We start from the raw sequence: 14,770 nt of genomic DNA on the forward strand, positions 1-14,770 counted from the left end.
GTATTACTTCAATACAGAAATACTTTTGCCCTGGATAGAACGTTTTCCATATATCGACCCATGGAAAACATTTGGTCATTGATTTCTCGGTGACTGGGATGCCACCACTCGATTAGCAACTACACAGAGAAAGTGAGAAGGGGAGCGGTTGGGAAGCGTGAAGCACAGCTGACTAAAATTACCCGCCTGGGCAGTGGAAGCCATCTTGTCTGTGACGTAGACAGAGTAGATCTGTTGTTTGTAAGCTGTGCGCCACGTGATGTGTTGTTCAGCATGTTGAACTTTGTATTGACTTATGGATTAAGTACTGGCTGCTAAAATCTTCTGTTATCTAAGAAAAGTTTATGAATTTGCAGTTCTTTAATTTGTAAATACTTCATAAATGCTAATGTAATTACTTTTTGCGACTACTTAATAAGCAGAGAACACTTGTGTTTGATTGAGAGCTTATGCCAAAAGCTGCATTGTATACTAGCTAAATGTGTACAAATACGTTTTAAATGCGTATATCTACATTGCAAAAGCTACATTGAATTTCTGTTTTCAGATACTGGTGCTAGTTTTCAGATACTGGTGCTAGAAATGCTAAGGTGTTGCAGTGTGGCTGGCTGTAAAAGTAATTACAGATCTGACAACGAAGCTGTTAGTACGTTTTCTTTACCAAACGACGAGAAACTAAAGAAAAGGTGGCTAAGAGAAGATCCTCACCAATTTCTCAAAGCTAAAGAAACCAGGAATATGCACAAAAATCTTACTGAAGAGTGCATAATCAAGACAGTAAAGTTTGTAGTTGATCGAAAACTAAAGACGTTTGAAAGAAGGCATCTGAAACTGAAACCAAATGCACTGACTTCAATTTTTCCGAAATTACCAAAATACTTGACAATGGAAGGCCATCAAGTAGAAGATTTGTGACGTAGAAAATGAAATCTTGAGAAAGCAATGGCAGGAACTTTAGAAGATTACAGTCAATATGAAGAACAAATCGCTATTAAAAATTTGGGGGACGTATGCAATTACTTTTCAAGTGAAACCCATATCAACAACAAACAATGCTGCTGTATCGAATGTGAACAGAAGATAGTGCTGTGTTTTGTTGATGTTGCTAATGAATTACCAGCTATTTTAGGTTCTGTAACTATTGGCACTGATTTAATTGTCCTGCTTTCTGTCAACAGGTACAAAATTCCCCAGCCTAAAGTGCCCACTGAAAATAAGTTAGTAAAAACCAAGATGTATTTGACAGAATATTGAAATATGTTGAGTCAATAGTGTCTAAAGGAGACTATTTAAACAAATATTTGGTGGCTGAAAATATAGTGAATGTGCTAGAAGATAAATTTTCGGGTAATACATGTTCACAACTGCACCTGATAATTGAGCAAATTCAGTTCCTAACAAAAGACAGCAGTCATAGATATTGTGGGAAGTACACTATTATTGGCAACTTCCGTGTACCTTCGTTCACCATCAGCATACACAGCTGTGCACAGCAGTGGTTACCTATATTTGCCACATCCATGCACTGTCATAAATACGAGGTCAGTTTAAATACGAGGTATAAACGTAGATGGCAGTGTAGGGTATTTTAAAGTTAAGAATACGTTTTTGAAAGATCATGAACTTGTGGTAAATGTGCTCCTCGGTGAAATTTACATTGAGTCTCTTTTGGTCTTTGAACGAGGTACAATTTATGGTGCCAATAAACACTGATAGCAATCATCTTGCCAAAACAGCGCAGGTTTTCATGATATCCAGTGTACTTTCAAAATTTAAAGATTTTGCGACTATCATACCAGTTAGTAATTTAACTGCTCAACCACCAAATAATATGTTATTACATACAATTACTGAAATGGAAAAAGTTGGGTTTACTGTGTTGGCTTCAGTTTCAGATAATAATGCAGTGAATCAAAAAACTTATGAGCTACTTAACTCTAGTGGCATTTTGCAGTCTTACATTCAACATCCTGATGATTGTACTAGAAAGTTGTTCCTAATTCTTGACATAGTACATATATTGAAATGTGTCCATAATAACTGGATTACTAAACCTGACTGAGCCTTGAAGTTTCCAGATATTGACAATGTTGAAGTTGTAGTTACTGCAGACTTTAAATACTTAGAATTGATGTTCAAGATGGGAAAAGGTTCACTGGTGAAATACAGTGATTTATTGTCATTTTAGGCCTTATTTCCTTCCAATATTCAGAAGCAAAACGTTAACCTTGCATTCAAGATTTTTGATGACAGAAATGTTGCTGCTCTAAAGGTCTTAGCTTCAAGAGAGACTGATCTTGCAGGCTCTGAACATACTCCGACTTTCATACAAATAATTTGTTACTGATGGCACATTGTTAATGTGAAAGGTGCATATGAAGGTGAAAGGTTTAATGATCAATATAGGCAGCCTATTAGGGCATACACCTTTTTACAGTTAGGTTTTTTATGAAAAATTTCTTGATGGTTTAAAAACTGGAGGCAGAGAGTTCATAACTCCCATACTTTGAGCTCTAAAACTTTACAACACTAATAAATATTCTTGATGAGGTTTTACTGCAGATTCCATATGTATTTGAACATTATAAGCCAGGTTATATGTTAAGGTTTACTGTAGTAGTTACTGTCAAATGAGTAGGGCAAATTATTATGCAAATTACACTCAGATACTTGAGAGTGAAAAGAAATTAAGATTCAAAGATGTGGTAGTACTAAATTCTTTGAATAAAAATATTCCTCGGCACACATTGGTTCTTTGCTCTGTAATATTCGATAAATGTATGAATGTTGACAAATTTTCTGCAGTGTTACGGTGGAAACAAAATGCAATAGTGAAGTGTAATTAAAACAATTATTTATGATTATCATTGTGAGTGAGTGTCACGTCTTTTCTTTTTATAAAAAGTTGAAACATTATAGTGTGTTGTTAAACTGTATTAATCAAACTCTTTGGAGCTCAAGGGTTTACAGTAATTTAAAGACAATAGTATTACTAAGAGTAGAATTCTTTTAGTATTAAAAGTAAACAATAATAAACGAAGAGTAACATCATTTGTAATTTTGCGAAGTACAAACGGCAAATACGCGAGAGTCGGTACATGCAGAGCTGGGACACTAGAGGGCTGTGTTCCGGTCATATCATTACAAAGCTGACTTCATCAAAGCGCGCTCAGGCCAGTATATTTATTCGGGCGTGGAGTGAAGGAGATGACGTTGAGAGGTACCCACATGCCTTGCTCATACTGTGGCATCAAGCAGTCAGGCCTGCAAGATGAGTGGTCTGCCAAGAGAGTGGATTTATTCACATTTCTCAATGACTGATTATGAGCTCTAGTACCCACAATTAAGCTACAAATTATTCTCCTGTTTGAATATTACGCAACGGAAACGGATAACGCACATCTGACTAATAGTAATTTACACAACTCTGATTGTTCACTACGCTCTGGCAATACCACATTTTCTTTCTTACCCAACGGCTTTGACCAACACGTGGCCATCGCACTGAATATGAATGGCGCACACATTATAAATTCTGGGTATCATGACTACACACTACTCGAAGAACAAGGCCACCAATCTTATTCTTTTCACTATCCTTTTTATTCCGATAAATTACATTATGATTCAAAGATTAAACACACCATTACATTTTATACAACAATTACACATGAGAAACTCCTCCCAGTGGGCATGGCTTTACATTGGTGATTCTCTATCTTATGGTCTCGTAATTATTTAACGCTACAGTGCACTTTCTGGATAGGATGGTGGATCTTTTGCTACATCTCACACTACGACTCGCACACCCATCATCACGAAAATTTACTCCAGACCGAGCGGTACAAAAAGGAACATGCATAACCCGCTGCCTCTGAACCTATTTTGCTACTCTCCCATGCAAACCACACATACTTATATTACATGAAATACATCACACTGGCAACATACAATACAACACAAAGACTAGTCACAACGTTAGAATCACTTCACTTTCAGCTTTCCCACTTCAATCACTATTCATCCCAGTTTCATACGACACTGCAACACTTCGTAACTTTTCTTTCCTACTACGAACTCTGGAGGATATGTGCACGTTTTCCTGTGCAATGCAAGCCAAGTGGCGTTGCTGGATAGACGGCTGACTCACCTTGCTTCACTCTCAGAGTATTAGAGTTTGAATCCAGCGTCACACGGAAACATAACACGCAAAGTAATATTAAGAACATATTCGTCACACACGCGAGTCCTCAACTGATACCATGGACAAGTACTTCTCTTTATCCTTTGTCTCATACACAGACTGAGACTCACACAGTACTCACCACGTGGAAGTACTCGTCTCTAATTTCAAGTCCTGCACACGCTATTTCTTAAATATTTCCAACTTATAGTACACACGCCAGTCATTCAGCTTAACTTTTGCACTCGGAAGTATTTCAACTTATTGCTACACGTGGTTTCATTGTGACCGTTGGTCACTTCCGAAGATTACTACGATGCCCTTAATATTACTTGCCTGTCATTTAATTCTCTCCCCCCCCCCCCCCCAAGTTCCTGAAATAGAGAAATTATTATTCCAAACTACTCTTAAGTATTTCACATGCATACCATTTTCTCCACTCTTTTGTCTTTACGGAGCACACCTAAGACAGGTCTTACCAACACAAGATCCAGCGCCAGAGTGCTGAAACATGGCCGTTCTTCAGGTCATCTCGCACCTCTGCCAAAGTGGGGGAGCACCTTGCTACCGTATTGGTCAGCCACATTTCAGGCGCTCAGGTAAATTTCATCTCTTTGGTTCCACCAAAGGTGACCAAAGGACCGTCTCAATGATGATCATATATTGAACATTCACTATCTGCAGTTAGCAGACGACCATACATTCATTCATTTCGCAGATCTCACCAAATTGGATGTAGGGATTTATTTTGTGGGAGTGCACATGTGATCAATTAAATAAATAAATTGTCCTTCTTTCCTACACTGATATCCGGCTTCGGTGTATTAAGTGAAATTGAGTTAATATTACAAAAAATGTTGTTCTGACAAGAATAACGAAGAATGTTGTACCTATTTTCAATGTCGGGCGGTACTGTACCCTTTCAACGTATGCCTGGCTGTGCGAAAGATCTCCGAGCGTTGGCTGCGGAAAAAATAAGTAAAATCGCTTCGCCAGGGAAGTGTGGTCATGTCGCAGTCTGGAGGAGAATATTTCTCGCCGTCCAGCGCTATTCACGGCCGATTGACGGCAAGGTATCTGGGGGCAAACTACATCTCATTGGGAGTCGGGGGTTAGTAGTGGGGGATGTGCAGAGTGCTTCTTAACTGGGCCGTTCTTCGCCATTTTTAAAGGTTTTTTGCCTGGCTGTAATACAAAAACCAGAGCCTTTCCCAAAAAATCCTCTTCAAACACATTCTTAATTGAGAGACGTATGAATCCCTTTCCGCTTGTGTCATTCATCAACACTAAAAAAGTAAAGATATAAACCACATTAATATTCTTGAATAATATGGCCGTAAAGGACATCCTTGACAAATTCTCCTACAACACGCCAACCTCTAAGAGAATGAAATGAAACGTAAAAAGAACCATGACCTGAAGCACAGCCAGGAATGGATCGAGCGATAGATTATGGGGTGGTTACAGTTCCTCAGTGTCTTTCCCACACCCCTTCCTCCCCAACACCAAATATAATTTGTTAGTGGCCAAGCGGTTCTAGGCGCGTCAGTCCGGAACCGCGCTGCTGCTACGGTCGCAGGTTCGAATCCTGCCTCGGGCATGGATGTGTGTGATGTCCTTAGGTTGGTTACGTTTAGGTAGTTCTAAGTTCTATGGGACTGATGACCTAAGATGTTAAGTCCCATAGTGCTCAGAGCCATTTGAACCATAATTTGTAATTACCCCTGCAATCAAAGTGCCACACATGCAAGGATTTTAATAATAATAGCAATAAAACTGTAAAATGATTTGGTATATTCACAATAACTTGTTCACATTACCGATTAGTACAGTGCTTTTGTTTTTTGGAGGGGGATGACCCCTAACCCCCTCTTCACACTCCCCCACCCCCCACCCCACCCCCACCCCCACCCCCCTTTTGCCTTCGATCCACACCTGAGAGCAGCACAGTAGTTAGAACATCGGTGGAGTGTCGAAGTGCCCAGGCAGCAGGAGCCGCGATCACCAGCATAGCCCGGCACTATGATTCTTGGTAAATACTCTCCAGACAACAATAACGATACGCAGCCTGAAGAATAATCTTTCTTTGTGCCTATAATGTTGACGGAGTGCTGTCTGCTTTCTTTACGCAGATACGACTTCGAGAAGTGCAACCGGGATAGCTGCAAGCGAATGATGTTCGCGCTGGAGCAATTGGTGGCCAGTGGGACCATGGTTGGCGAATGCTTCGGCGACGCCGACTTGATAGTCGAGGCCGCTGAGAAGTACCGCTACGTCGACCCTATCGATGGAACTGTAACCAAAGACCAGGTGAGCAGGCATTCAGAGTTTCAGTAGTAAGTTGTACTCTCAGGCCGTTAACATGCAAATCGTTCATTCTTTTCATCTGAATGAGAAAAGCATGCACTTAATGAAGTAACGAAATTTCTGAGTAATAAATACGAGGAAGTGTACCAGAAAGGGGCAACTATAAGGACGTACTCAGAGCTCGCCCCCCTCCTCGCCCCCCCCCCCCCCCGCCCTTCCTCTTAGCCCCCGTCACCCCCGACTAAAACCGAACTCGCACGCAGTCGGTCCCGCCATGCAGACGTACCAATTCAGTATCAGTCTGAAGAAAGCCAGAACATGAAATGGGTACGGACTAGTGGCAAGTGTACCAAGAATCATTTGTCGTGAACTCTCAAAACTAATTCGTCATTCGCCTGAAATTAACTTGAGTCAATCTCTATGAATGCTGTTTTTGCTTTGTTTCAGCCGGGTCGGAGATATTTTTCGCTCGGGAAGTGGGTGTGCGCGAGTCGCCAAAGTAGCGTCAGACAGAAAAACTTGACCTGGCTTCCAAACGATGCTGTACGTGGGCTTCCGACCAAAAATACTATATACGCTCATTTCGTTTCACTTTTTAGGGACGTCTTCCTTGGCGCCCTCGTTCACTCGATTTAATTTCCTAATAATTCCTTTTAAGGGAGGACCGAGAAACAAAAGTCTTTCAGCCCGTAGCATCCAAAACAATCAAACGCCTAAATACCTATCAATATATTACGAGAGGTTATGCTAACGCCAGGCTAGACTCAGACAACGCCTTACTTACAATGGAGGACATTTGCCAGGCGTACTCCGTCTTCAGGCCACGAGTGGCCTACCGGGACTATCCGACCGCCGTGTCATCCTCAGAGGAGGATGCGGATAGGCGGGGCGTGGGGTCAGCACACCGCTGTCCCGGTCGTTATGGTGGTATTCTTGACCGAAGCCGCTACTATTCGGTCGAATAGCTCCTCAATTGGCATCACGAGGCTGAGTGCACCCCGAAAAATGGCAACAGTGCATGGCGGCTGGATCGTCACCCATCCAAGTGCCGGCCACGCCCAACGGCGCTTAACTTCGGTGACCTCACGGGAACCGGTGTATCCACTGCATTTGCCAGACGTAGTGTTCAGAGTATAGTTTTCGGAGTACTGTACCGCTAAGGGTATTTTTGTACTCTCAACTTACAGGGTACTATTAAAACATTTAAAAATTAATTCTTCAACAAGCAATTACATCTCATTTCACTGTGTAAAATGTGTAATATTCGTTTTTTTTTTTTATAGTAGGCCTGCTTGGACGTGGCATTTATCCGGTTTCCCCCATTCCAGCAGGTTGTGCACTTAGCAATCCATGGAAACGTGCACTTGATAGAGAAAAAGCACAAATGAAGTCTTTTCGCAGTTTACCAGCTTATGCGAGGGATGACGCTGCAAGTAGCCATAGATAGAGCGCGCAAACTAAATCTATGGAAGCAGAGGGCGCCACCTCTGTACGCACCATTTCCGTGTTGTCGTCGTGACGTAATACAGCCAAGATGCTGTACTGTGGGCATAAAAGTGGGAGCCTCACCAGTTCACGACAGTTTGTTTTAGCACCTGATGATGTTGATGGAGGCAGCCATCGAAAACTTGGAATTTTTTTATCAGAATTTGAAGTGACAAGTAAACTGAGACCTTTCAATGCAAGAATGTTACTGCAATGGTTCCTTAACCCATTATTTACTCATGTCCCTTTTTGGGTTGCAAATATTTTATTTATTTCTACATAAGCAACGAAACTTCTAGCGTCGATTGTTGTACTAAAGGTTGAACTGACTGCTGCAACGTCTGCAAATTGAAAATAAATAATTTTTCTCTAATTGGTTTATTTTAGGAAAGGATTTAATTTGCTTATTTTCTGTTTTCGTACTTGGCTGTACTATGTGCCTGATGGTAGCTCCTGTACAATAATGAATTGTGATTTACTTGCCTGAGTGTGTTTGTTATAAAAATATGTTTGTTATGAACGTACGTTCAGTATATTTAAGATTTTCTGTAGTAAGAGCAATACATCCCAATTAATGGGCAATTGCATGTTACATTATAACTCCTTTGGAGATGTTCATGTTTGTACACATATCATATACAAAAATCATTATTTACATTACTGAGATCTGCTTTACATTATATGAGATTTTCTCCAGGGTTTGTTAGTAGAATGAAATATTCCTTTTCACATATTACTATTCCAATTGGATAAAAGCATGCTGCGTGAACTTACAATTGAAGAAGTTTTAGCAGAACTGGAGAGCTATGAAGTGAGTGAAGACGATGCTGATGGCTTAAAATTGGTGATTATTCCACCCAATGTTGATGAAATGACAGATGAAGAAGACACTGAAGAAAATTCACTGAACAATGACTATATTGTACAAAATGTAGCAGGCACTATAGAACTTATAACCACAAGGGATGAAGCTAATGTTACTGATTTACCGCCAGAAGCTAAGAGAAGAAAAGCGTTAGGACATGGACTGGAAAACGCAAAAGAAAAAAACACAGAACGTAAGTGTAAGTGGTACAAATGTGAGCCAACGTACAGAAACACTAATTAACCTGGTAAGAGCAATGAAAATTATGTTGTAGAATGTCTAGTAAATGAGACAGAGCACGTGTTTGAGGAACTAGTGAATAATATTCCAGAGCAAAGTAAAATCTATGCTTGTCAACAGAACAACATAAATTTGGTTCTAGCCAAAAAAGGGCTAAAATCCTTTATAGGCCCACTACCTGGGAATAGGTATCATAAGTTCCTCGTGACAGTATGTATTGGCAGCAGGCATAGATCTACTGGACAAGCAGATATTACTTTATAGGACGAGTGCGAGATCAATGAAGTGATGGTAGCTATTATTCATCTAGGCGATTGATACCTACATAGTAAACACTTGGCGTGTGCATCGAATTGCTAACCTAAATGAGAAGCCCTCACTTTTGGATGTCCGAAGGAGAATAGTAACGCACCTTTCAAAGAAAACTGAATCAACAAAGTGATGGGAGGACGGATGAGCGAAGGTGTATGACTAGCTCCAAGAAACCACTTTATTGTGTCAAGTAAAACACAGTTGACTGTAAGGGCGTGGGGGGGGGGGGGAGGGGGGGGGGGGAGAGAAGCGAGGAAAATGTGTGACAGGTGCAATACTGCAATACTGGTATACATGACAATTGTTTTGTTTCATTTCATACTTAGTGGACACTCAATAATTCATGTCGAACTTTTACTCAATAAATCGATATTCTTAAACACACACCTGCTTCGTCGCATTTGCAAACCTAATTGTCCTGTAACTGATCCTCATCAGGCGACACTATGAAAGTTGTAAGATTTTACAGTACACGCAGACATGGGTAAATTCCATTTAAGAGAAAATTAGTATTCTGGTATTATAAACAGTGGTTTTATTTTGTTCACCACGTTTCTTATAGTTTTCTGCATTGACATTAATACTGTGTACTAAAAATGGGACGGTCTTTAGTTATTGCACTAATGTACTGAACTTTTTTAAAACAGCTTTTTCTCTCATTTATCAATCAGGGTATCACATTAATGTCGAAAAAATGCTTAGGAAGTAAAATAATAAGGTTTTGACAAGTGGGGAAAAGAAGGATAAAGTGCGAAAGTTGGGAAGAGTGGCCACTGCTTATTTGACGACGTTAACAGTGCTGCTTCCTATCAAGAAGTGGCCACATTAGCTGTAATCGATATCATTAGTGTTGTCAGGGAGCTTTCTCCGTTACCTTTCTGTGAAAACATTTAGGCTTTTCGATCGTTTCATGTTAGTTGCTTTTATGTAGAGCAACAGGTTTTTGCGATATCACGGTTTGCGCAATGCCTTTTGATTTATAAATATAAGTCACTGTCGTTTCCCTCGGTTGTATTGTTTCGCTGGTGAGCCACTGATACTGACATGGCGTTCGATCGGGTAAACAGGCCACGCCACACGTCGGGAAAAGTGGCCAAGGTGGCAACTTTTCCCGACAGATGGTCACTATTCTCAACAATTCATTTTCAATCTGTTTGTCCCAATGAGAATTAGCTAATTCCATATTTTACGCATGGTATAACAGTTGAAATTAAAACATTAGAAATCGTTTTATATGCAAAACTAATATCCGTTGTGCTGCTTTTCTGCAAGGGTTTGCAAGAGCTTCAAACTACATTCAGAAAACAGAGCAACAAACGTGGGACCCTGTTGCGGTGCAAAAGGTAACTGAAGCAATAAAGAATGATAACATGTCTTTTTCAGCAGCAGCAAAACAATTTCATATTCCAGGTAAACGCTAAAACGAAGAGTTCTAGGGAAAGATAGAGGTGTCGTGGGCAGTAAAAAGTTTATGGGCAACTTAAAGGCAGTGTTTATTGAAGAACAAGAGCAATAAATCCTTAATTACATGTAGATGAGCAATTTTGTACAATTACGTTGAATGACCTGCGATGATCAGCATTCCAGTTGGCAGAGCACAACAAATACCACACCGTTTCAACAAAAAGTCTGCAATGGCAGGGAAAGGCTGGGTGGATAAGATGTCGGAACTGTAAACGCTGGGCTCATGAACTGTGCGCTGGATGTGTTGAGGATGATAGCTTCACAAGCTAATTTTGTACCTGACTTAATATTGTTTCTGAGTGGATAAATTGTGAATGAATTAGACTGAAACGGTAACCCATAATTAAACGTTTATTTCTCTATTTATATCATTAGGAATTGTTGACCTTTTGTGCCAACAATTAATTGCAACACATTTCTTTCTCATTTGTATTATTGTTCTTCTAATAATAATCAAAGGTGAAATAAAATTATAAGCCTATCCATTCCTGAAAACTAAACAATCTTTTTGGGGATGGTGGGAAACGTCTGGCCACATTATCCCATTAGTTACGGAAAAGTGGCCACTATGTAAGCATTTAGAAAAACGTTTAAATACCCTATAAAATAACTCTTACTTTAGCGATAAATATTTGGTGTGATACTTTACAGTATGCAGATTTGAGGTGTATACGCCAATTTTCTTTCTAGCTGTCTTTTTTGTTCAAATGTTTCAAATGGCTCTGAGCACTATGGGACTTAAGATCTGTGGTCATCAGTCCCCTAGAACTTAGAACTACTTAAACCTAACTAACCTAAGGACATCACACACATCCATGCCCGACGCAGGATTCGAACCTGCGGCCGTAGCAGTCGCGCGGTTCCGGACTGAGCGCCTAGATGTCTTTTTTGTGCAAGTCATTGGGTTTGGAGTTATCGGTGTAAAAACTTGCTGTTTACAGTTTCGACACAGTAAAGTCGTCGTTAGAGCACTGCCTTAGTGTAAGCATATCGTATTATATGGACTATGAAACCCTACGGACTGTAAGACGCACCTTAACGTTTACGTATTTTTGAAAAAAAAATTTTTTTTACCATTTTTATTATTAGTCTACAAAGTCAGACTAAAAAAATTCTTAGTTTATAAAACAGAACTGACCTTTAAAATCCCTGAATATCGTCATCTGAAGTTTCTTCGCCTTTTTCTGCTTCTTCTTCCTCTTCCTCTTCATCTTCATAGTTGTCCTCTTCATATATGGTCTTCACTGTCATCGAGAGCGTTACTTATCCCACACTTCTTGAAAGGTCTAACAATAATTTCCTCTCTCACTCTAGACCACGACTGTTTTATCCACTGACACACCTGTCTGATTGTAGTTTTTTTTAAAGCTCCCTTCAGTGTGAATTCATGTTGCGTTTCATCCACCATCGATTTGTTTCATTCCCCTCTCATATACATTTTAAATGGTTTATTTGCCGATGTTGCAGTTGCGAAGTAAGTCCTCCCGGAATAACGGCAAGCTCTGTATTTCTCTGTCACAGTTTCTCTTCCACAGAATTTTTCGAATGGCTACTAAACTGATCCAGCACAAGAAGAGAACTCTTTTTCAAATAAGCACTTTTCCTTCTCTCCCACACTCTGTTAATCCATGATTTCATATGAGCCTCGTCCGTATAAGCCTTGTCATGTACGTGAACGACAACACCTGGCGTTATTTCAGAAGGTTTTGGCATTATTTTGCGCTTGAAAATGATCATTGAATTAAGTTTAGTACAGCTAGCGCAACATGAAAGGACAACAGTGTAGTGCATTTTTTCATGTCCACTTGTTTTTATAGTGACAGTTTTAGCACCTTTCATGGCCACAGTTCTGTTACTCGGAATATCAAATGTCAGAAAGTTGGTCCTAACTCGCTATTTGGCGTAGTATCACTCTGGTTTTCGTTCGATGTTGAATAATAATGCGCTGGAAAGATAATGATTTATCTTCAGAATCTTTCGTATTTTCTATTATATTTTGGTTTTGGTTCGCATGCATCACAAACCTGTAGCATCAACCAACTCCACCCTGGAAGTCTGCGGTCTTAGGCGTCCTGCCACGGTTCGCGCGAAACCCCCGTCGGAGGTTCGAGTCCTGCCTCGGGCATGGGTGTGTGTGTTGTCCTTAGCGTAAGTTAAAGTTAGATTGTGTATTAGGGACCGATGACCTCGGCAGTTTGGTCCCATAGGAACTTGCCACAAATTTCCAAAATTTCTGCTAAGTTCCACTGCAGCGCTAGCTTAAGTGGGCGTATTTGAATCATTTTTATACTAATTCCAATGCCATTTTCACGGTGTTCGAATTAATTTCAATACGTCATCTCGTAGTTTTGGCCATTTTCCACACAGTCCTCTATTTGCACATTTAGACTTCCTCATTTTTTTTCAGTTTTGCTTTACTAGCCCGCCAACTGCGAATGGTTTTTTTCTGTTTGTGGAGGGACGAAATAACGCTCAGCTGCTCTGTTTCCATGTTCTTTTGCATATGTGATTACTTCCAATTTTTGGCCCACATCATGTAACACCTTCTTTTTCCATTACGTAACTACCTATTAACAAAAATATTGTACTGTTACCAATAATACAAATCACTTTCAGTTCAATTTCACTGGCGATGTAGACTGCAATGACGCATCATAGGCTAGAAAGTGTTTTGGGTTTATGTTGGCGGAGTGGCAGGGAGACAGTGTTAGCAAGCTTGAGAATCCTCGCAACTCAAGTTCGTCGCACCGGTGAACTGCTGCTACCAGTTGAATCCATTATTGCCAGATATAAATGGGTTTCCCGTTGCATAGAATATATGGTGTTTTTAAGACTGACGGGAATTTTGAATCAAACATGGGAATTTTTGTATTAATTTCGAGTATAAGACGCACCTGTATTTTGAGGGCAATTTTTGGAAGAAAAGAATGCGTCTTGTAGTTCGCAAAATACGGATGTGGCAGTGATGCGTCTACTGGGGACAGGAAGCTAGCGAGTAGCGAGGGAGGCGCCTTGTTGCAGGGCATCTGGGTGCGCTTCGAGGGCGACAGCCGCCTGGTGTTCCGCCTGGGCGGCACCGACAGCTCGGGCAGCACGGTGCGCATCTACTGCGAGCGCTACGAGCCCGACCCCGAGCGAACCGACCTGGACCCGGCGGAGGTGGTGCAGCCGCTCTACACGGCCGCCCTCGACGTACTCCGCCTGGAGGAGTTCACCGGCAGGACCAAGCCCGACGTCGTCACCTAAACCTGTCTACTTCTCTTTTCTCTATCCGGCAACGACGTTTGTTTTTCATTAAAAAAATCTTTCCCTTAAATCTGCGACAGTAATTTTCTTCTGAGCTTGGTGTCGCGTACCATCCGTCATTGTGGTAAAGCAGAAATCTACATCGTTTATCTGTTTTCGACTAATACACTGAAGAGCCAAAGAAACTGGTGCACCTGCCTGATATCGTGTAGAGCCCCCGCGAGCACGCGGAAGTGCCGCAACACGACGTGGCATGGACTCGGCTAATGTCTGAACCAGTGCTGGAGGGAACTGACACCGTGAAACCCGCAGGGCTCTCCATAAATCCGTAAGAGTACGAGGGGTTGGAGATCTCTTCTGAACAGCACTTCGCAAGGCATCCCAGATATGCTCAATAATGTTCATGTCTGGGGAGTTTGGTGGCCAGCGGAAGTGTTTAAATTCAGAAGAGTGTTCCTGCAGCCACTCTGTAGCAATTCTGGACGTGTGGCGTGTCACATTGTCCTGCTGAAATTGCTCAGTTCCGTCGTATACACAATGAACATGAATGGATGTAGGTGATCAGACAGGAGGCCTACGAACGTGTCATCTATTAGAGTCGTATCTAGACGTATCAGAGGCCCCACACCATTACAAAGCCACCACCAGCTTGAATAGCCCCCGCTGAC

At 41.0% G+C, this 14,770-nt stretch overlaps 1 protein-coding gene across 1 annotated transcript in view; it reads left to right on the plus strand.

Moving 5' to 3' along the window:
• LOC126252345 (phosphoglucomutase-like protein 5) overlaps positions 1–14,102 on the plus strand; it is a 126,904-nt gene extending 112,802 nt beyond the window's left edge. The window contains exons 6-7 of the mRNA XM_049953234.1: positions 6,316–6,493; positions 13,878–14,102. Coding sequence (XP_049809191.1) covers positions 6,316–6,493; positions 13,878–14,102 — 403 coding nt within the window. The remainder of the gene's footprint in view (positions 1–6,315; positions 6,494–13,877) is intronic.
• Positions 14,103–14,770: the final 668 nt, after the last annotated feature.

This window comes from Schistocerca nitens, chromosome 4, assembly GCF_023898315.1.
Source record: "Schistocerca nitens isolate TAMUIC-IGC-003100 chromosome 4, iqSchNite1.1, whole genome shotgun sequence".
Lineage (NCBI taxonomy): Eukaryota > Metazoa > Arthropoda > Insecta > Orthoptera > Acrididae > Schistocerca > Schistocerca nitens.